A 13353-nucleotide genomic window follows, 5' to 3' on the forward strand; every position below is an offset into this window, starting at 1 on the left:
CCAAACAAAAGCTGTAGGATACCTCAAGGCTTACGCCAGTGCACCTTCTCAGCTGTTGGCTTTGTGCAACACACTTCTGTGGTGTAGCACTAAAGGTGAGCTGGGTGGAGGAAAGATGGAGGAAGAGGAGCGTGGCTGGTAGAAGCTGCTTCCCTTGAACACTGCAAAAGCTGTATGGTGAGTTTGCTGGCAGATACTGATGTAACTAGCATGTGGTGTGGTCTGCGTGCTGATTCGAGAGACAAGAGCCTTGGGTGCAGCTCTATGGCCGACTGAGCAGTACTGTTGACCACAGCCTTGCTCCTGGGCATAAAGGCAAAGAGCCCCATGTGAGGGATGGGCTTCCGCCTGCGAGACTGCCGTTGCAGCAGGCACCCAAGTGTGCTTCCTTCCCTGCTGCTGGAAGCCAAGCTGTCAGTCTCTGAAGAGTGAGATGTACCTGATATGGAGAGGATTCCAAGCCTATTGCAGAGCATGCACGTGAAGCTTGAAACTGCTTGCTTCCACTCTGGACTTTCTGTGCAGCTCTTCAAACAAATAGCCTTTGCCCAGTTAATAATTGATGAAATAGCTGTATCAGTTGCACAGTGCTATCGGTATGACAAACAACTGGGAAGCTGTGCTAAAAGTAGGTCTTTGCTCATGGTACTTGTCCTTCTAGTACACTGGTTCTGGGAAGCCAGCACCATTTTTCTTCTGTGAGTTTATTAATGATACATGCTCTCTCATTCTTGCTTTTTGAAACTAACCTTGAGCTAGGTCATGCAAGGGATAGAGAAGAGCAGAACAGAATGCAAGAGCCTCCAGCAATGCAGGGGTTTGCCTGATCTGATACCATTAGCATTTATTGCAGCTTGGGTATATGGCAGCAGCTACTCTGGAGAGACTTCTCCTTCTTTCTTGCTTTTACGGATGAGTTGTCCGTGCTGTCATCATAGAATTAGAAACTGTGTCCCCTAGAATTTCACCATGGTTGGTAATAGCCTAGCCAAGGCTCAGAAAGGTATAAATAGTTTTTCCTGTCATGACAGTTTTGAGGCACACATTCCTCTGACTCAGGGCTCCTCCATGCTCTGGCTTACTGATTTTAGTGCACTGGACTCTCAGAGTGGCCTGGTGCAATTGCTCCTGGCATACTCAGTGTGGCAGGGCAGAGAGAAGCACCCAAAAGAGCAAGATACCTGTCATCCCATGGAAGGTGCCATGGCAAACTGTACCTCAGTGTGCTTTACAGATTGCACTTACAGTTCTTACTGGGGGGGCAGGAGGACACCTGTGGTGGCTCTTGCTGCTCTTCACATACATTTCATCGTAGTCATGTGTGCTTGCTATGGGCTCCTTCTAAAAGGAGACTTGGCCCATGCCTCTGGCTGCAGGCATTTGCTGTTTTTTGGCTTTGAAGTCAGGTGAGTCTAGTGCTATCCACCTTCAATATGTCTTGAAAATCAGAGCCAGTGTGTATGGCTGTCTGTGCCAGTTGCCTCTTGGTACTGAATAATGTGATGACTTTGATCTGCAGAGCTCCAGGTGGCTCAGATTCCATCCTGCTAGCTACCTCCCTCCTTCCTAATTCCTACAACAGTTTTATGTGTCCTAATGACACTCCTTTGCAATGAGTTAGCTGTGGCTTTTGTACCAAAACACTTTCAGTTCTGCAGTCAGGGGCTGTAGAAGCAGAGGCTGTCTCATTCCCCAAACTTCTCTGTAGGTAAGGGATGAAAAGTCAGATAGGGTTTCTTTGTTGTTGCTGATGGTTTTGTTTTTAAAGGCAGTTGGGAACTTAACTGCCTAGTTTTGCTAACCTTTGTTTAGTATCACTTGTACATAGATATGGTGTGCCAGAGTGCAAGTAACAAAAAATAAAAAAAATAAATTCAAAATGGTCAAAGTTCCTGGTCCTCACTGAGTTTGTCTCATCAGCATAGTCATGAAATTGGGAGGCAGAAGGGGAAAGAAATGTAAGAAATATGCCTGGAGGACTGTTACAAGCTGGCACAAATTTTCATTCTGTATGGTTCCTATGCAGTGAGGCAGTGGTCTGTGAACAGAACTTTGAGCTGCAGCTGCAAATCACATAAGGAAGAACGGGCTTTGCCATGCCTTGCACAGCAGAGGGGAGGTGGCAGAGAGGCAGGAAATGATGGGGTCACCATTAGAGACTTGCAGCAAGGGAAGAGCTATAGATCAAGTCCACAGAGCATGGGGATAGCACAGGTGAGAGAGAAGCCATGCTGTCTTGAGTCCAAAGACTAATGTTGTTCAAGTGCATAAAGGGTAATGAACTGAGTCTCTCCAGTGGGGCTCAGGGACATCAAATTGAGGGGAAGGTCTGGATAATGCAGCCTGCTGGATACTATCTGATTACTATGCCCAAGGATATGCATGACTCTTAAGATGCACTAATACATGCAAAAACCACAGCATGCCCTTTACACTTGCTAATTGCTGCAATTTGTGTGGTCTGTGTTGGGAAAAGCTAGCATGTGCTTGAGTCTGGAGAAAGAGGCTTTGGGAGAAGCTGCTGTGGTCAGTGTGTGAACAAAGAGGCTTCTGGCTCCAGTGCTGGAGGTGTTGCGGGGGCTGGAGGCTGAAGACATGTCCAGGGGTGACACTGTCACAAAAGCACAGCCCCAGTACCTGCCTGGGAGGGAGAGAAGGGCTTGTGTTTCAGGGAGGCTCCTTATGCCCTGCACTACAACAGGCAGGCATCAAGATGTGGGGTCTTGTACCCCACAGTGGGGCTGGTGAGGCAGTTCTCCTGCTGGGAGATGGTGTGCTGAGTGACCAGATGCTTTGGTGACAGGCAAAATTGTGGTGGGTGAAGGGAAAATAGACAAAAAAATTAAGAGTGAAGAATGGTGCCTTCCTTACCTGGGCCCCAGCTAAGAGGGGTCAGGAGTAACCTGTATCAGAAGCAGTTTCAGGTGTGTGAACCAGCCATAAACAGGAAGAAAGCAGCAAAAAGTGTTAGGAAGGAGTTCAGCTGGAAGGAAGGGGTGATATTAGTCGTATAGGGTCTCTTGGGCTAGGAACACCAGGACAGATGGTGAGACTGGCTCAGTGGGGACGGTTCAAGCATCTGCTGGGAACTTGTGGAACAGCCCTTGCCCTCAAGGCTGAGCTCAGTCCAAAATGTTAGAAGATGATTCTGCCTGGTGATGTAAAATGTCCTTTGTTTGGAGACTCCTTGGCCCCTTGAGCAAAGCCTACTCCTCACAAAGCCAATGCTTATTCCCTAGAATACTTTCAGCGAAAAAAAGAAATAGTTCCTCTAAGACACCCTAAACCAATACCTGCTGTGACTAAGCCCTGTGGGCAGCTCCGCAGATGATTTATATCCTCCTCCTCCAAACTGAAGGGGTTAGAGTGGAAACAGACGCTGCGTTAAACATAGCCGAGGGCAGCGAGCAAGACAACTCTGCAATGAGATGGGGAGGAAGCGGGGCTGTGGGGCGGCTGCTGCCAGGCGTGACGCCGGTTCGGGTTTCCTCGTAGGCAGAACAGAGCTCCTTTTGGCTAGTGCCGCTTTATGGGCTCGCCTGGGTTTATTATACTGCAAATATTTTGAATTCCGCATCTTAATTTCCAGAGAGGCTTTGTTTCACTTTTGCTGCTTTTTCCCCCCCGGTTTTGATTTTTTATTTTTTTTTTTAATTACCACTGCCTTAACCTCTTTTTTTTGACTGGGTTTTGGTCAAAGCTGCCGTTTTCTGAGCAAACAGAGGACTGGAGTTCTCCCTGCCTGGGCTCCAGCTGCAAATTCATTTTATGTCCACCCACTATCCCCACCACATTAACTTAGTCAACACATGGAAGTGAAATTTTTCCATGCAGGATCCTGCGGGTTGTAAGGCTGTTGTGGAGCACGTGACTGCCAGCTCCAGAGTTTTCTTCCACCTCTGGGTGGAAGGAAGTTTTCTCATCCCCCACATATGTGAGCAGTTGTTGGTGGGATGTGAAAAGTTTTAACAACTGGTCGGTGGAAACATTTCGGAGTTCAGCATTCTCTGTGTATTTAAAGTCCCACCACACCAGCTGGGTGGAGGCAAGGCCGTAGGTACGGTATGTTTGCCGTACCTCTGGTATTACCAGACCACTGCTCGGCAAATGAGCCAGACGGGTGTTTTTCAGTGGAATCCTGCTGTCTCTGGGGGTTTATCTCCCTCCCAGAGAGGACAGAAAGTGCAATTAATGATGATGCTGACAAATGGAGTCTGCTTAGCCTGTGTAGATGTATTTTGTATTTCTACATGATGCCTTTTGCACATGGGCCTGGGAGAACTTTATAGCTATTTTGGGCACTTGGCAAATATAACCGTACCTATACCACAGGTTTTAAAACCCTGTTAGATATACAACTGCCAGGTGAAGAGGACTGTCTGGCAGTGGCACAGTATCAGAGAAAGACCTGCAAAAATAATTCAGGACTCCTGATACTTTTTCTCCTGTCTTAGTCTCCAGGCAACAGCAAATATTTCTCCTGATTACTCTGGATGAGCAGATGCCAACGTTGATTCACAGGAAAAGGATGTAGCCACGCAAGCCATAGAAATGTTGCTTGGGATGATAGCCACAGCCCCTAAGGAGACATTAAGCAATATGGAACACATGCCAATGAAGCTCTTGAAGCTCTTGCTGTGTTTGCTATAAAGAGATTCTTGAGCACTCTTAGGTGGGAGCTTTTGTTATTTACCCTAATTATGCTATATGGAGAGAATATACTGTGTTTCACAGCTCTGGAGATGCTGGTAGGGCTTTTGGGCACTAGGAAAGTCCTGGTTTACTAAGAAGTTACAGTCACAAGATATGAGGAAACTTTTTGTTCAAGGCCCACAGCAGAGTGTAAAAGGTACACTCCTGCTTGGAAAAAGGATGGCGTCGAAAATGTGCAAAGAGGGTCCCTGTTTCTTTTCTCTCAAACTTAGGTCTTCTGTGCTGTGTTTACAAATAACACTATTTTCCCCATTATTACACTTTAAAATTTATCATGAGATAAAAAAACCAAGAACAAACCAAATTCACCCCCTTTTGAGGGGTGAAATAGCTAGGGGAGCTGCAGAAAATAATTTTCCTCCTAAGTTAGGTAATGTGGGCTTTGGATTCATAGACTGAATCTGCTGACCAAGGTATTTTTCTTCTTCCAGCATTTCTCTGAGCAGAAAAACACTTTCAGTGGGGATGAAAACAGAACTGGAGATTTTTTCAAACCATTTAATAGCTCGTTTCAAAAGCGAACAGTTTGGAGGAACTTGAGGGCAGCAGCTGTGGGAGTCCAGTGGTCCTGATGGAGGCTGGAGACAGGCGGTCCATAGGGTTATCAGTGTATCATCCAGGTTGGCAGGGACTTCTAGTGAGTCACTCAGACCTTCTCTTTTAACCATGACAGGACCAATCTCATTATCCTCAAACCACCTCTCAGGCACAGAGAGTTGTCTAGTGATAGCCTTGAATGTCTCCAGCACTGAGGTGTCCACAGCATTCCCTTGTCAGGCAGTTTCAATGCTCAGGAAATTTTAACCTCTCTATATGTAACCTAATACTGAACCCGAATGTCTCCTACAGAGGTTTGTGGCTACTAATTTTGTGTCCCATCACCTTTGGTTAATGAGACTGGAGCCAAACTTCCAGGTGAAGTGCCTGCAAAATGGCACATGTGGTTTCACCTTTCAGCTTTCCTGCCAGCTAATTTCTTCCCCAGCCTGTTCTCAGACAACACAATTTTCCAAACCTTTCCATGCTTTTCTTCCCATGCCTGCTAAGAAAATAGCATGTCCTAAACCTACCCTGGACTCTCATTTTCAGCCTGGTTCTGCACTTAGTGGTGCTGTCCTGCCTTTGGTTCTTGAGATAGTAAATTTAACCTTCCTGGCCTAATCTGGGATGAGGTCAGGAGAGAAGCACTGTGTCGAATTATATTGGTTCTGCTAGAAATACAATGGGAATCAGCCTCTTGTCATGGCACTGTGCTGCCAACTGGGGCCCTGCTCCATTACTGTGGGGTGTCCTGGCTCCCCTCACACAGCCTGATGATGGTGGGTTCCTGGTTCTTCAGAACTTATCCCCACTGTGCATACTTAATATCTACCTCTGATATTAGCACTGTGCTTCATGACACCCAGGATCCCTGGGCAGTCACTCCACTGTCAGGCTGGGGTAGCACAAGGCCCCCACCAGTGTGCTCAGAGGAAACCATGCTCCTGCCCTTCAGTTTTCCTTCCTCAAGGAGTAACACTATTCCCCATCCCCAGGGAACATAAGCTTTGAAACACAAGTTGATTTGTGTCCATTTACCATTGTCTTGGTTTACATAAATTACATCTCTTAACAGCGGTCATAAAATTATCTGCTTTAAAAAAATTCAGCTGTAGAGTTTGGCCTTGTGGCCTCCCTGTGGCCTCTCTGATCAGCTTATTTCCAAGGGGCAAACATACATTGGGGAAAGAAACAGCCTCTTCTTCTTTATCCCAAATGGTCATCTTCCTTTTCTATCAGCAGCTGGCTTGCCTGGTTTCCTAGTGTTGGTCAGTATAGGAAAACACAGCAAGCCTTTCACCATGTGCTGCTTCACCATTCTGAATAACTCTGTCAAGTTATTTAAACCATCCAGCATCCCTCACCAGTGGCCACCACATCACCAGCATTTTAGAATCAAGTTCTGCCCTGGAAAGGAGGCCCCTTGACAAAGCAGTGATGATCCTCACTTAGGGATGTCAAATTACCTCTGGGTGTACTGCAATAAAATACTGTCCCATAACATCTGTCTCATCTGGAAGCTGAAAGGCAGGATGGGTGATTTTAGGAATTGGTCTTGACCTGTGTTAGGATTTCAGCAACAAGAATCTGGTTTCCAGTTGTAGTAAGGAAAGAGGATGGATTAGATGCCTAGTGTATCTACAGGGAAAAAATGCAATAAAATCTTATTTTAGTTGCTAATATAGAAACTATGGATGTAAATACCCTTAAAGATAGATGAGCTGAACAACCAGCAAAATCAGGTAGACACTGTTCCAGCAATGGTACCTGCACTTTATTTCTGTCAGCAAGTTTAGGTAGTGATATGGGCTCTTTCTTCATTAAAAACTGGTAGACAGTGGGGTCCAAGATGATAATTTGTACAATTAGGATTTAAAAAGAATACATTATTTCCCCTTTTCTAGTACATAGAGATTAACTGTGAAAAGGCTAGAGCTAGCAGAAGTGTGGATTACTTCAACTTTTGCACATCTATTCTATGTGCTCCCACTGGTAGGACTAGGGCTGCCATAACTCTTTCTCACAGGTGGCAATGAGGGGTGTTCAGGGATCCAGCCTGTTCCTCTGCTCCATCTAAGTAAAATACAAAAAGTGGACAAGAAACATGAATACTAAAAAAGTAAAATCCAGTCCAGCTCCAGGTAAAGGTAGTGTACCAACTCCTTTTCAGTGGTGTCTGACACATGGAACTGGTCCTTGAACTGCTATCAGTCTATGGTCTGCTAGTAAAACAAATCATAATGTTCAGTATGAAGTAAGCCAGGAAGAGAGGAAGAAACCACAATTCAAGATCAAGCATCTGAGCAGTATGGAAACAAATGCTGTTGGGAGGAGCTGGAGCCTCCAAACCCAGCCAAGGGCCCCTAACTCAGTGGTTGTGCTAGATTTGAGGTGCTTTCTAAATGCACTGGGCAATGAGGGACTGTGAAAAAAGCTGCTCCAGAAACTGACTGTACCTTATCCAGCTCTTAACAGCTGTTCTGTGTCCTGCTTTACTTGCTTTGGAAATGGTTAAATAAAAATTAAAAAAAAAAAAAAAAAGGAGAGAGAAAAAAGAGAGAGTGAAATTGAGATCAGGAAAAGAAAGAAAGAAAGAAACAAACGTTTTTGGTGGAGGAGCTGGGTTCTGCACCCTAGCACTGTTTCTACTTTCAGATTGTCAGCAATCTGATTGTCAGTGTGCTGAGCAGAGAGGACAGTGTGGTGGAAATACCTATGAAGCAGCAAGAGCCTTATCAAGGTACTGTACCAGGAAATACACTGCTTGCTTTCCTCTTCATGCACGATACTGTGATTGAACCAAACAGCATGCCTCATCATAACATGTGCCTTATCGACCTCACTATCTGATGACAACAGCAGCCCTCAGGAGACCAGAGTGACATCATCCAAAACCTCAGTAGTTCAGAGCAAAGACTGAAGTATGTAACGAGGCTACGAGCTGTGCTTGACTCCGTTCATCTGTTTGTACTGAACTTGCAGGCACTTTGCTAGAGGAAGAGGCATATAGAAATCAAATCCAAACAATGTTTCAGAATGTTTCTGACAGGCATCAATGCTATTTAGAAAAAGGATGCAGCAAGCAAAGGAGTTTTTTGTCCTCAGCAAGTCCAAGAAGTCTGCTCCACGGCTTTCTGTAGCTTTGTGAGAGTGGAAAGAAAAGGCCAAATCAACCCAATGTCACTGCCTGGAGGAGAGAAACAGTGCCACTGATGATTTGGTACTGAGTCCCCCTCTCAGCTGACCCCAGATAATTGTCATGGGGAGCTGTGAGGTTTGGGTTCATCCCATATCAGAAACAGAGGCCCACTGTTTATCCCCCTGGAGCTCTCAATCTCCGGATCCTAAGCTTCAAGATGGCTGGTTCATACTCACATTGCCAGTCTCCTTGTTTGGTTACTGCTGGGTCACCGAGGCAAAGAATGCCAGCCCTGGCCTCCTGGTCTCCTTTCTCTAATTTAAGATGAGGGGAATTTCTGCAGTGACAAAAATAAGAAACAGAAATAGAGAAAGGTTTTCTTGTGTAATATTCACCAGACTTCTCTGGTTTTAATTTGTTCTCCCTGTCCTGGGTTCTTCAAAACACCTTCTCTCATTTACGTCAGCATAGATTTACCATGCCCCACTTACTTCAGACCTGGACAGCACCATGGAAAAAGATTTCCAGCCTTTTGGAGCTGCTTCCTTATGCCTTGGACAAAAGTAGATCTTATGGGGCCATATTCACTCGAGAACTGCCTTTGTATTTGTACAGTATCTAGAACAAGTGAGCCTACTCCTGCTTGAAATTCACTGTACTACAAAATTGATCTTAAAAAGCCCCTGCTTTTAGTGTTTGATTTTTGGTTAGTTTGTTTTTAATTGCAATGCAAGCTTTCAGAGGGAATATAGCCGGATTTAAATGCTGAATGCATGCATAGCAATAAAAGTAGGGCCATCCAGCACATGGATGCTAAGTGTCCATTTACAGCCCCCATTCAGGCAGCAGCCACCCCCCGGGCCATGCATGGCATGGTGGGCCGTACTGCCTGCTGTGACACCGGGCGGGGGAGGTCCCAGACTTCCACACTCCCCAGTGGGTGCTGGGGTATTTTGAGATGTCTGCATCTGTTGCATGGATTTGGGGAGCTGTTTTGCAGAAGAGGCCTTGTCTTCCAGGACAGTAATTGTATCCTCACCCGGACTCGCTGCTCTCATAAACTGCTGGTTTCTTACCCTCCATCACAGCTGCCTATCTCCAGCAGCGATGGGCACGGTATGACTAACCAGTCAGGTTATGAGTGTGAGCTCTTTCAGCAACGTGTAAAGCATTGAAAACTGCCCAAAAAAACCCAAAAATAAAGGGATTTTTTTTTTTACTGTGTCAGTGAAGGCTTGGCTTAAGGGACAGGCTGGAAAGAGGTCTGATGGAAATAAGACTTGCCCACCCTTTAGGATAGAGCATTAGATAAATCCAGCTGTGTTGTGTAACTGTTGGAAGCCTTCCAGAACAAGTGTAGGAAACATAGTGGGTTTTGAGACATATTTTTTTGTCTAATTTGTTAAACATATTTCTTTGTCTTTATGAACTTTAAGGAGCCCTGAGAACACAATGTGCCAGAGGGGGAAGGCCTACAGAAAGACTTGATAAGAAGATGGCATAATTTTAAAATATCTTCTCCTGCAATACTCTCTAAAATATTCCTACTCTGAAGCACACTTGTTTTTTTTCTGCCTGATATATACATTCCTGACATGCACCTGGCCCTGATATATTATTCAGTTAATGCTTTGGTTGATTTACTCTCATCATTGCTAAAAATACTGTAAAGAAATAACTTTTAAATAAATGACACTGTGGAAGGTTGTTGATATAGGGATTTGGTAAGAAATACGGGTGTTTTTCAGGTTTAGAGACAATTTCTTGTCCTGCTTTCTTGAAGAAGAAGGACCTTTGAATGGCTCTTGTGAAATATGCTGATGGTCTGAGCATTCACATCACCCTATGACAACTATCACTGATTGACCACTTGCTGGCTATCTCCCAGCAGCCCAGGAATAGATGAGTCATGGAAACAGAGTTTTCCTTCACCCTGGCTGCCTCCCAGGCCATTCGAAGAAGCTGCATTGACAACAGAGGAGGAAAGTCAGTGCTGATTTTTTTTATGCTGTGAATCATTGATCAAACAAAGCACTTCTGCATTCATGGACTTGATATCAAGGCAACGTTTTTGATGAGTGTTACCTGAATAATTTTGTGCTAAGAAAACAATCTCGAGTAGCACTGGTCACATTTTGTGCAGATAATTGATTCTGTGCTACTTCAAGCTAGAAAAACATGTATCATGTTTGCAAGTAGCTTTATCAGAAGATGCTGAAGACCATTGCCATGCTTAGGTGCAGCAGCATTTAAATACTGGTTTTCATTTTCGAGTGATTTTTCAAAATAGAGTTTGGTTGAATTGTAATAATTTCTAAATGACAATAACAGAAAGAAATTAACAGATTAAGCCCTGTGTGCTCCCCTGAATAGAGAAATAGAGAATTACTACTTTGGAGGGGGTCGGGGGAAGGAGGCAGGTTCCATTTGATGAGGAAACTCAATTTTTTTTATTTGAGATCTGCCTGGAATATTAACCAATATTCACACACCTCTGCTACTGCAGCTCAGATATAAATACCAATGGACCCATAGAGGGAGGTATTCAGAATTTCCCTTGAGGTATTCTCAAGTGAAAAAAAACCCTGAAAAGTTTAAAGGAATGCTGGGAGAAAGAAATATAAGTCCTTTCTGAATGCAAGGCCTTTGCCTTGAAAGGAGCCTTTTGGGTTTTTTTAGCCCTGCACACAGGAGACAGTACACACTGCTGTAGTGGAGCCATCCTAAGGCAGGACCAGTGACTGTGTGGGATCTGCTCAGGTGGGTCCTGAGCCAGCACCTCCCTCCCTCCTTCCCTCATGCTGTCCTTTCCTGCCCATGCCATTCATACACACCATGAGTAGCCCTGTCCTCCCCTCCAAGGTCCTCATCAGGACGTTTTCTGCAAAATTTCCATGTCACAAGGAGTTGCAATGGGTGGATGTGGCTCCAATGATTGCATGCAATGCTTCAGTGCTGGAGTTTATCCTGGCTTCTGTGCTGTGTCAGGATCCAGTTGTACTGGAATCCAAATTTACCACTGAGGTGCTGGCTATGACTCAGAACCAACTGGAGGTTTTCAACTCACATGCCTGTGATGTGAGGTTGCATTGATGCACTTAGATTAAACAACAGCACATAGAAATGAGCTGTAATAGGAATTGTACCTTGTGTCTGGCATCAAAGCCATAATCAGAGCTAACTGGGAGCCCTCAGCACAGACACCTCCCCTTCATCACTCTCGCTTTTAAAATGGCAGAGTGAGAGTGTCATGACCCCATTGAGGGAAATGCATCCTGACACACACAGGAGATCTGCTGTGGCTGGTTGTGTCTGTCAGGAGCACTGCTCCCTGTGCCAATGCCAGGTGGGGCCTAGTAGCAGGGTGTGGGATGCCTGCTGGCAGCACCACATCCCTTCCACAGGCTGCTCTCTCATCATCCTCCCCTTGATGCCAGCCAGGATGTCAGGAATGGGCCGTCCTGTGTGTTTGTAACCACAGTGCCTCTCACTGCTTGTTGTGATTCTGTGCTGCAGAAGAGGCTGCAGCTGCTGGGGCAGGGAAGTAAGTGTTGCCGCACCATTGGGGACACCCTGTCTTTTGTCAGGGTGAGTAGTCTGTGCTGCCTCAGCAGTTACGAATGCTCTGCCTTGCTTTTCCATTTCAAAACAATGATATTTAGGAAGAAAATGGAACTTCGTCCCCGGACATAGGCAAGGATGTACTGGATTAGACCAACAGGCCATCTAATCTGTGAATCCTCGTCCACCAGTGGCCAAGCCTGGATGCTTCTCAAGAACACCTTAAGCCTCCTTGGAGCTGTGCAACGTTATGGAGAGTGCTGGGAAAACAGTGACTTAACCTGGAGTAGTGGAAGGAAAAGCAATGCAGAAGTGAATGACACACTGGGAAGCTTTCTGGTGGAAAGGGTTGTGTCATGCCACAGTTTTGCAATGCTGCCCTTTGACAGGGCATTATCCACATTTCACAATCTGGCAGAGCAAGACTGCTGCACTGGTCCTTCCTGAGGTCTCTCAGAGATGGCAGCCACTGCAGAAGCACAGTGCATTTGTTCAAGGGACAAATTCTCCTTGGAAGTATATGATGCCCATGTCCCTCCAGGACATAGTGCTATGGCTCACTGGTTTCTAGGTGCAGTTTTGGGTGTTGGTTGCTTCCCATAAAAAATTGAATGGCCCACAAGTGGCTTTAATGAGCATTTGACTCTCCCTCTCTGTCACAGCAACTGGCAGCGGGAGTGTCTGTGCTGGAGCACCCTTGCTGGAAAAGAAAATGTCTCTGCAGGGGCACTGGGACATGCTGGGATGTGAGAAACCCCTACCAGGACTTGTCTGAATTTGCTAGTTTTCCAGTGCTACTCCTAATGCCAAATTTTGAAGACACTCAATTTTTGTGGGGGAAATGAGTCTGTTCCCCAGGACGAGGAAAACACTGAATGGGTTTGATTGGATTTGTAATTTCCCGTGTAAGCTGAGCTTACAGATAAACTTTAGAAAGTGAAGGAAGTTCTACAAGTGCTAAAAAAAACCATTTTAGTGCAAAAGGGTACTCGAGTTCAAATTGGACCAAATTCTCATTTTGTTCTAGGAATCATTGAAATTAAGGAATTAAAAAAATCAACAAAATAAAAAACCTTGTGACAGTATTTTACAAAATCCCAGAAGTAACAGAAAGTAGCTGGTAATATGTTATGAAAAAAGCTCAGTCTTATTTTCAGATAACTAGATAAGATCTGAACACAGCCATTAACTTGTGGGTAGATCTGTAACCTTCTGGTAACAGTAACCGCATTAACTGCACTTAGAGTAACTGCAGAGCCCCAGATCAGAGCTGATGTACCACTTACACCCTATCTCTACTTTATTTCAAGTGATACTTGGCTAGGGGTTTGGCCTTGGCAGCTCCACAGCAGAGGCGCAAATCGGCTTGGGTGCACCGCTTTGCATTTAGCAGTTTGGAA

The 13353-nt window shown here is 45.2% G+C and overlaps 1 protein-coding gene across 1 annotated transcript in view; it reads right to left on the minus strand.

Annotated features, from left to right (window-relative positions):
- Positions 1 to 7777: 7777 nt before the first annotated feature.
- RAD51B (RAD51 paralog B) overlaps positions 7778 to 13353 on the minus strand; it is a 470288-nt gene continuing 464712 nt past the window's right edge. The window contains exon 12 of the mRNA XM_064658361.1: positions 7778 to 8729. Within this exon, the coding sequence (XP_064514431.1) occupies positions 8707 to 8729 (23 nt within the window). The 3' untranslated portion in view covers positions 7778 to 8706. The remainder of the gene's footprint in view (positions 8730 to 13353) is intronic.

This window comes from Pseudopipra pipra, chromosome 6 (assembly GCF_036250125.1).
Source record: "Pseudopipra pipra isolate bDixPip1 chromosome 6, bDixPip1.hap1, whole genome shotgun sequence".
In the NCBI taxonomy this organism is placed as follows: Eukaryota; Metazoa; Chordata; class Aves; order Passeriformes; family Pipridae; genus Pseudopipra; species Pseudopipra pipra.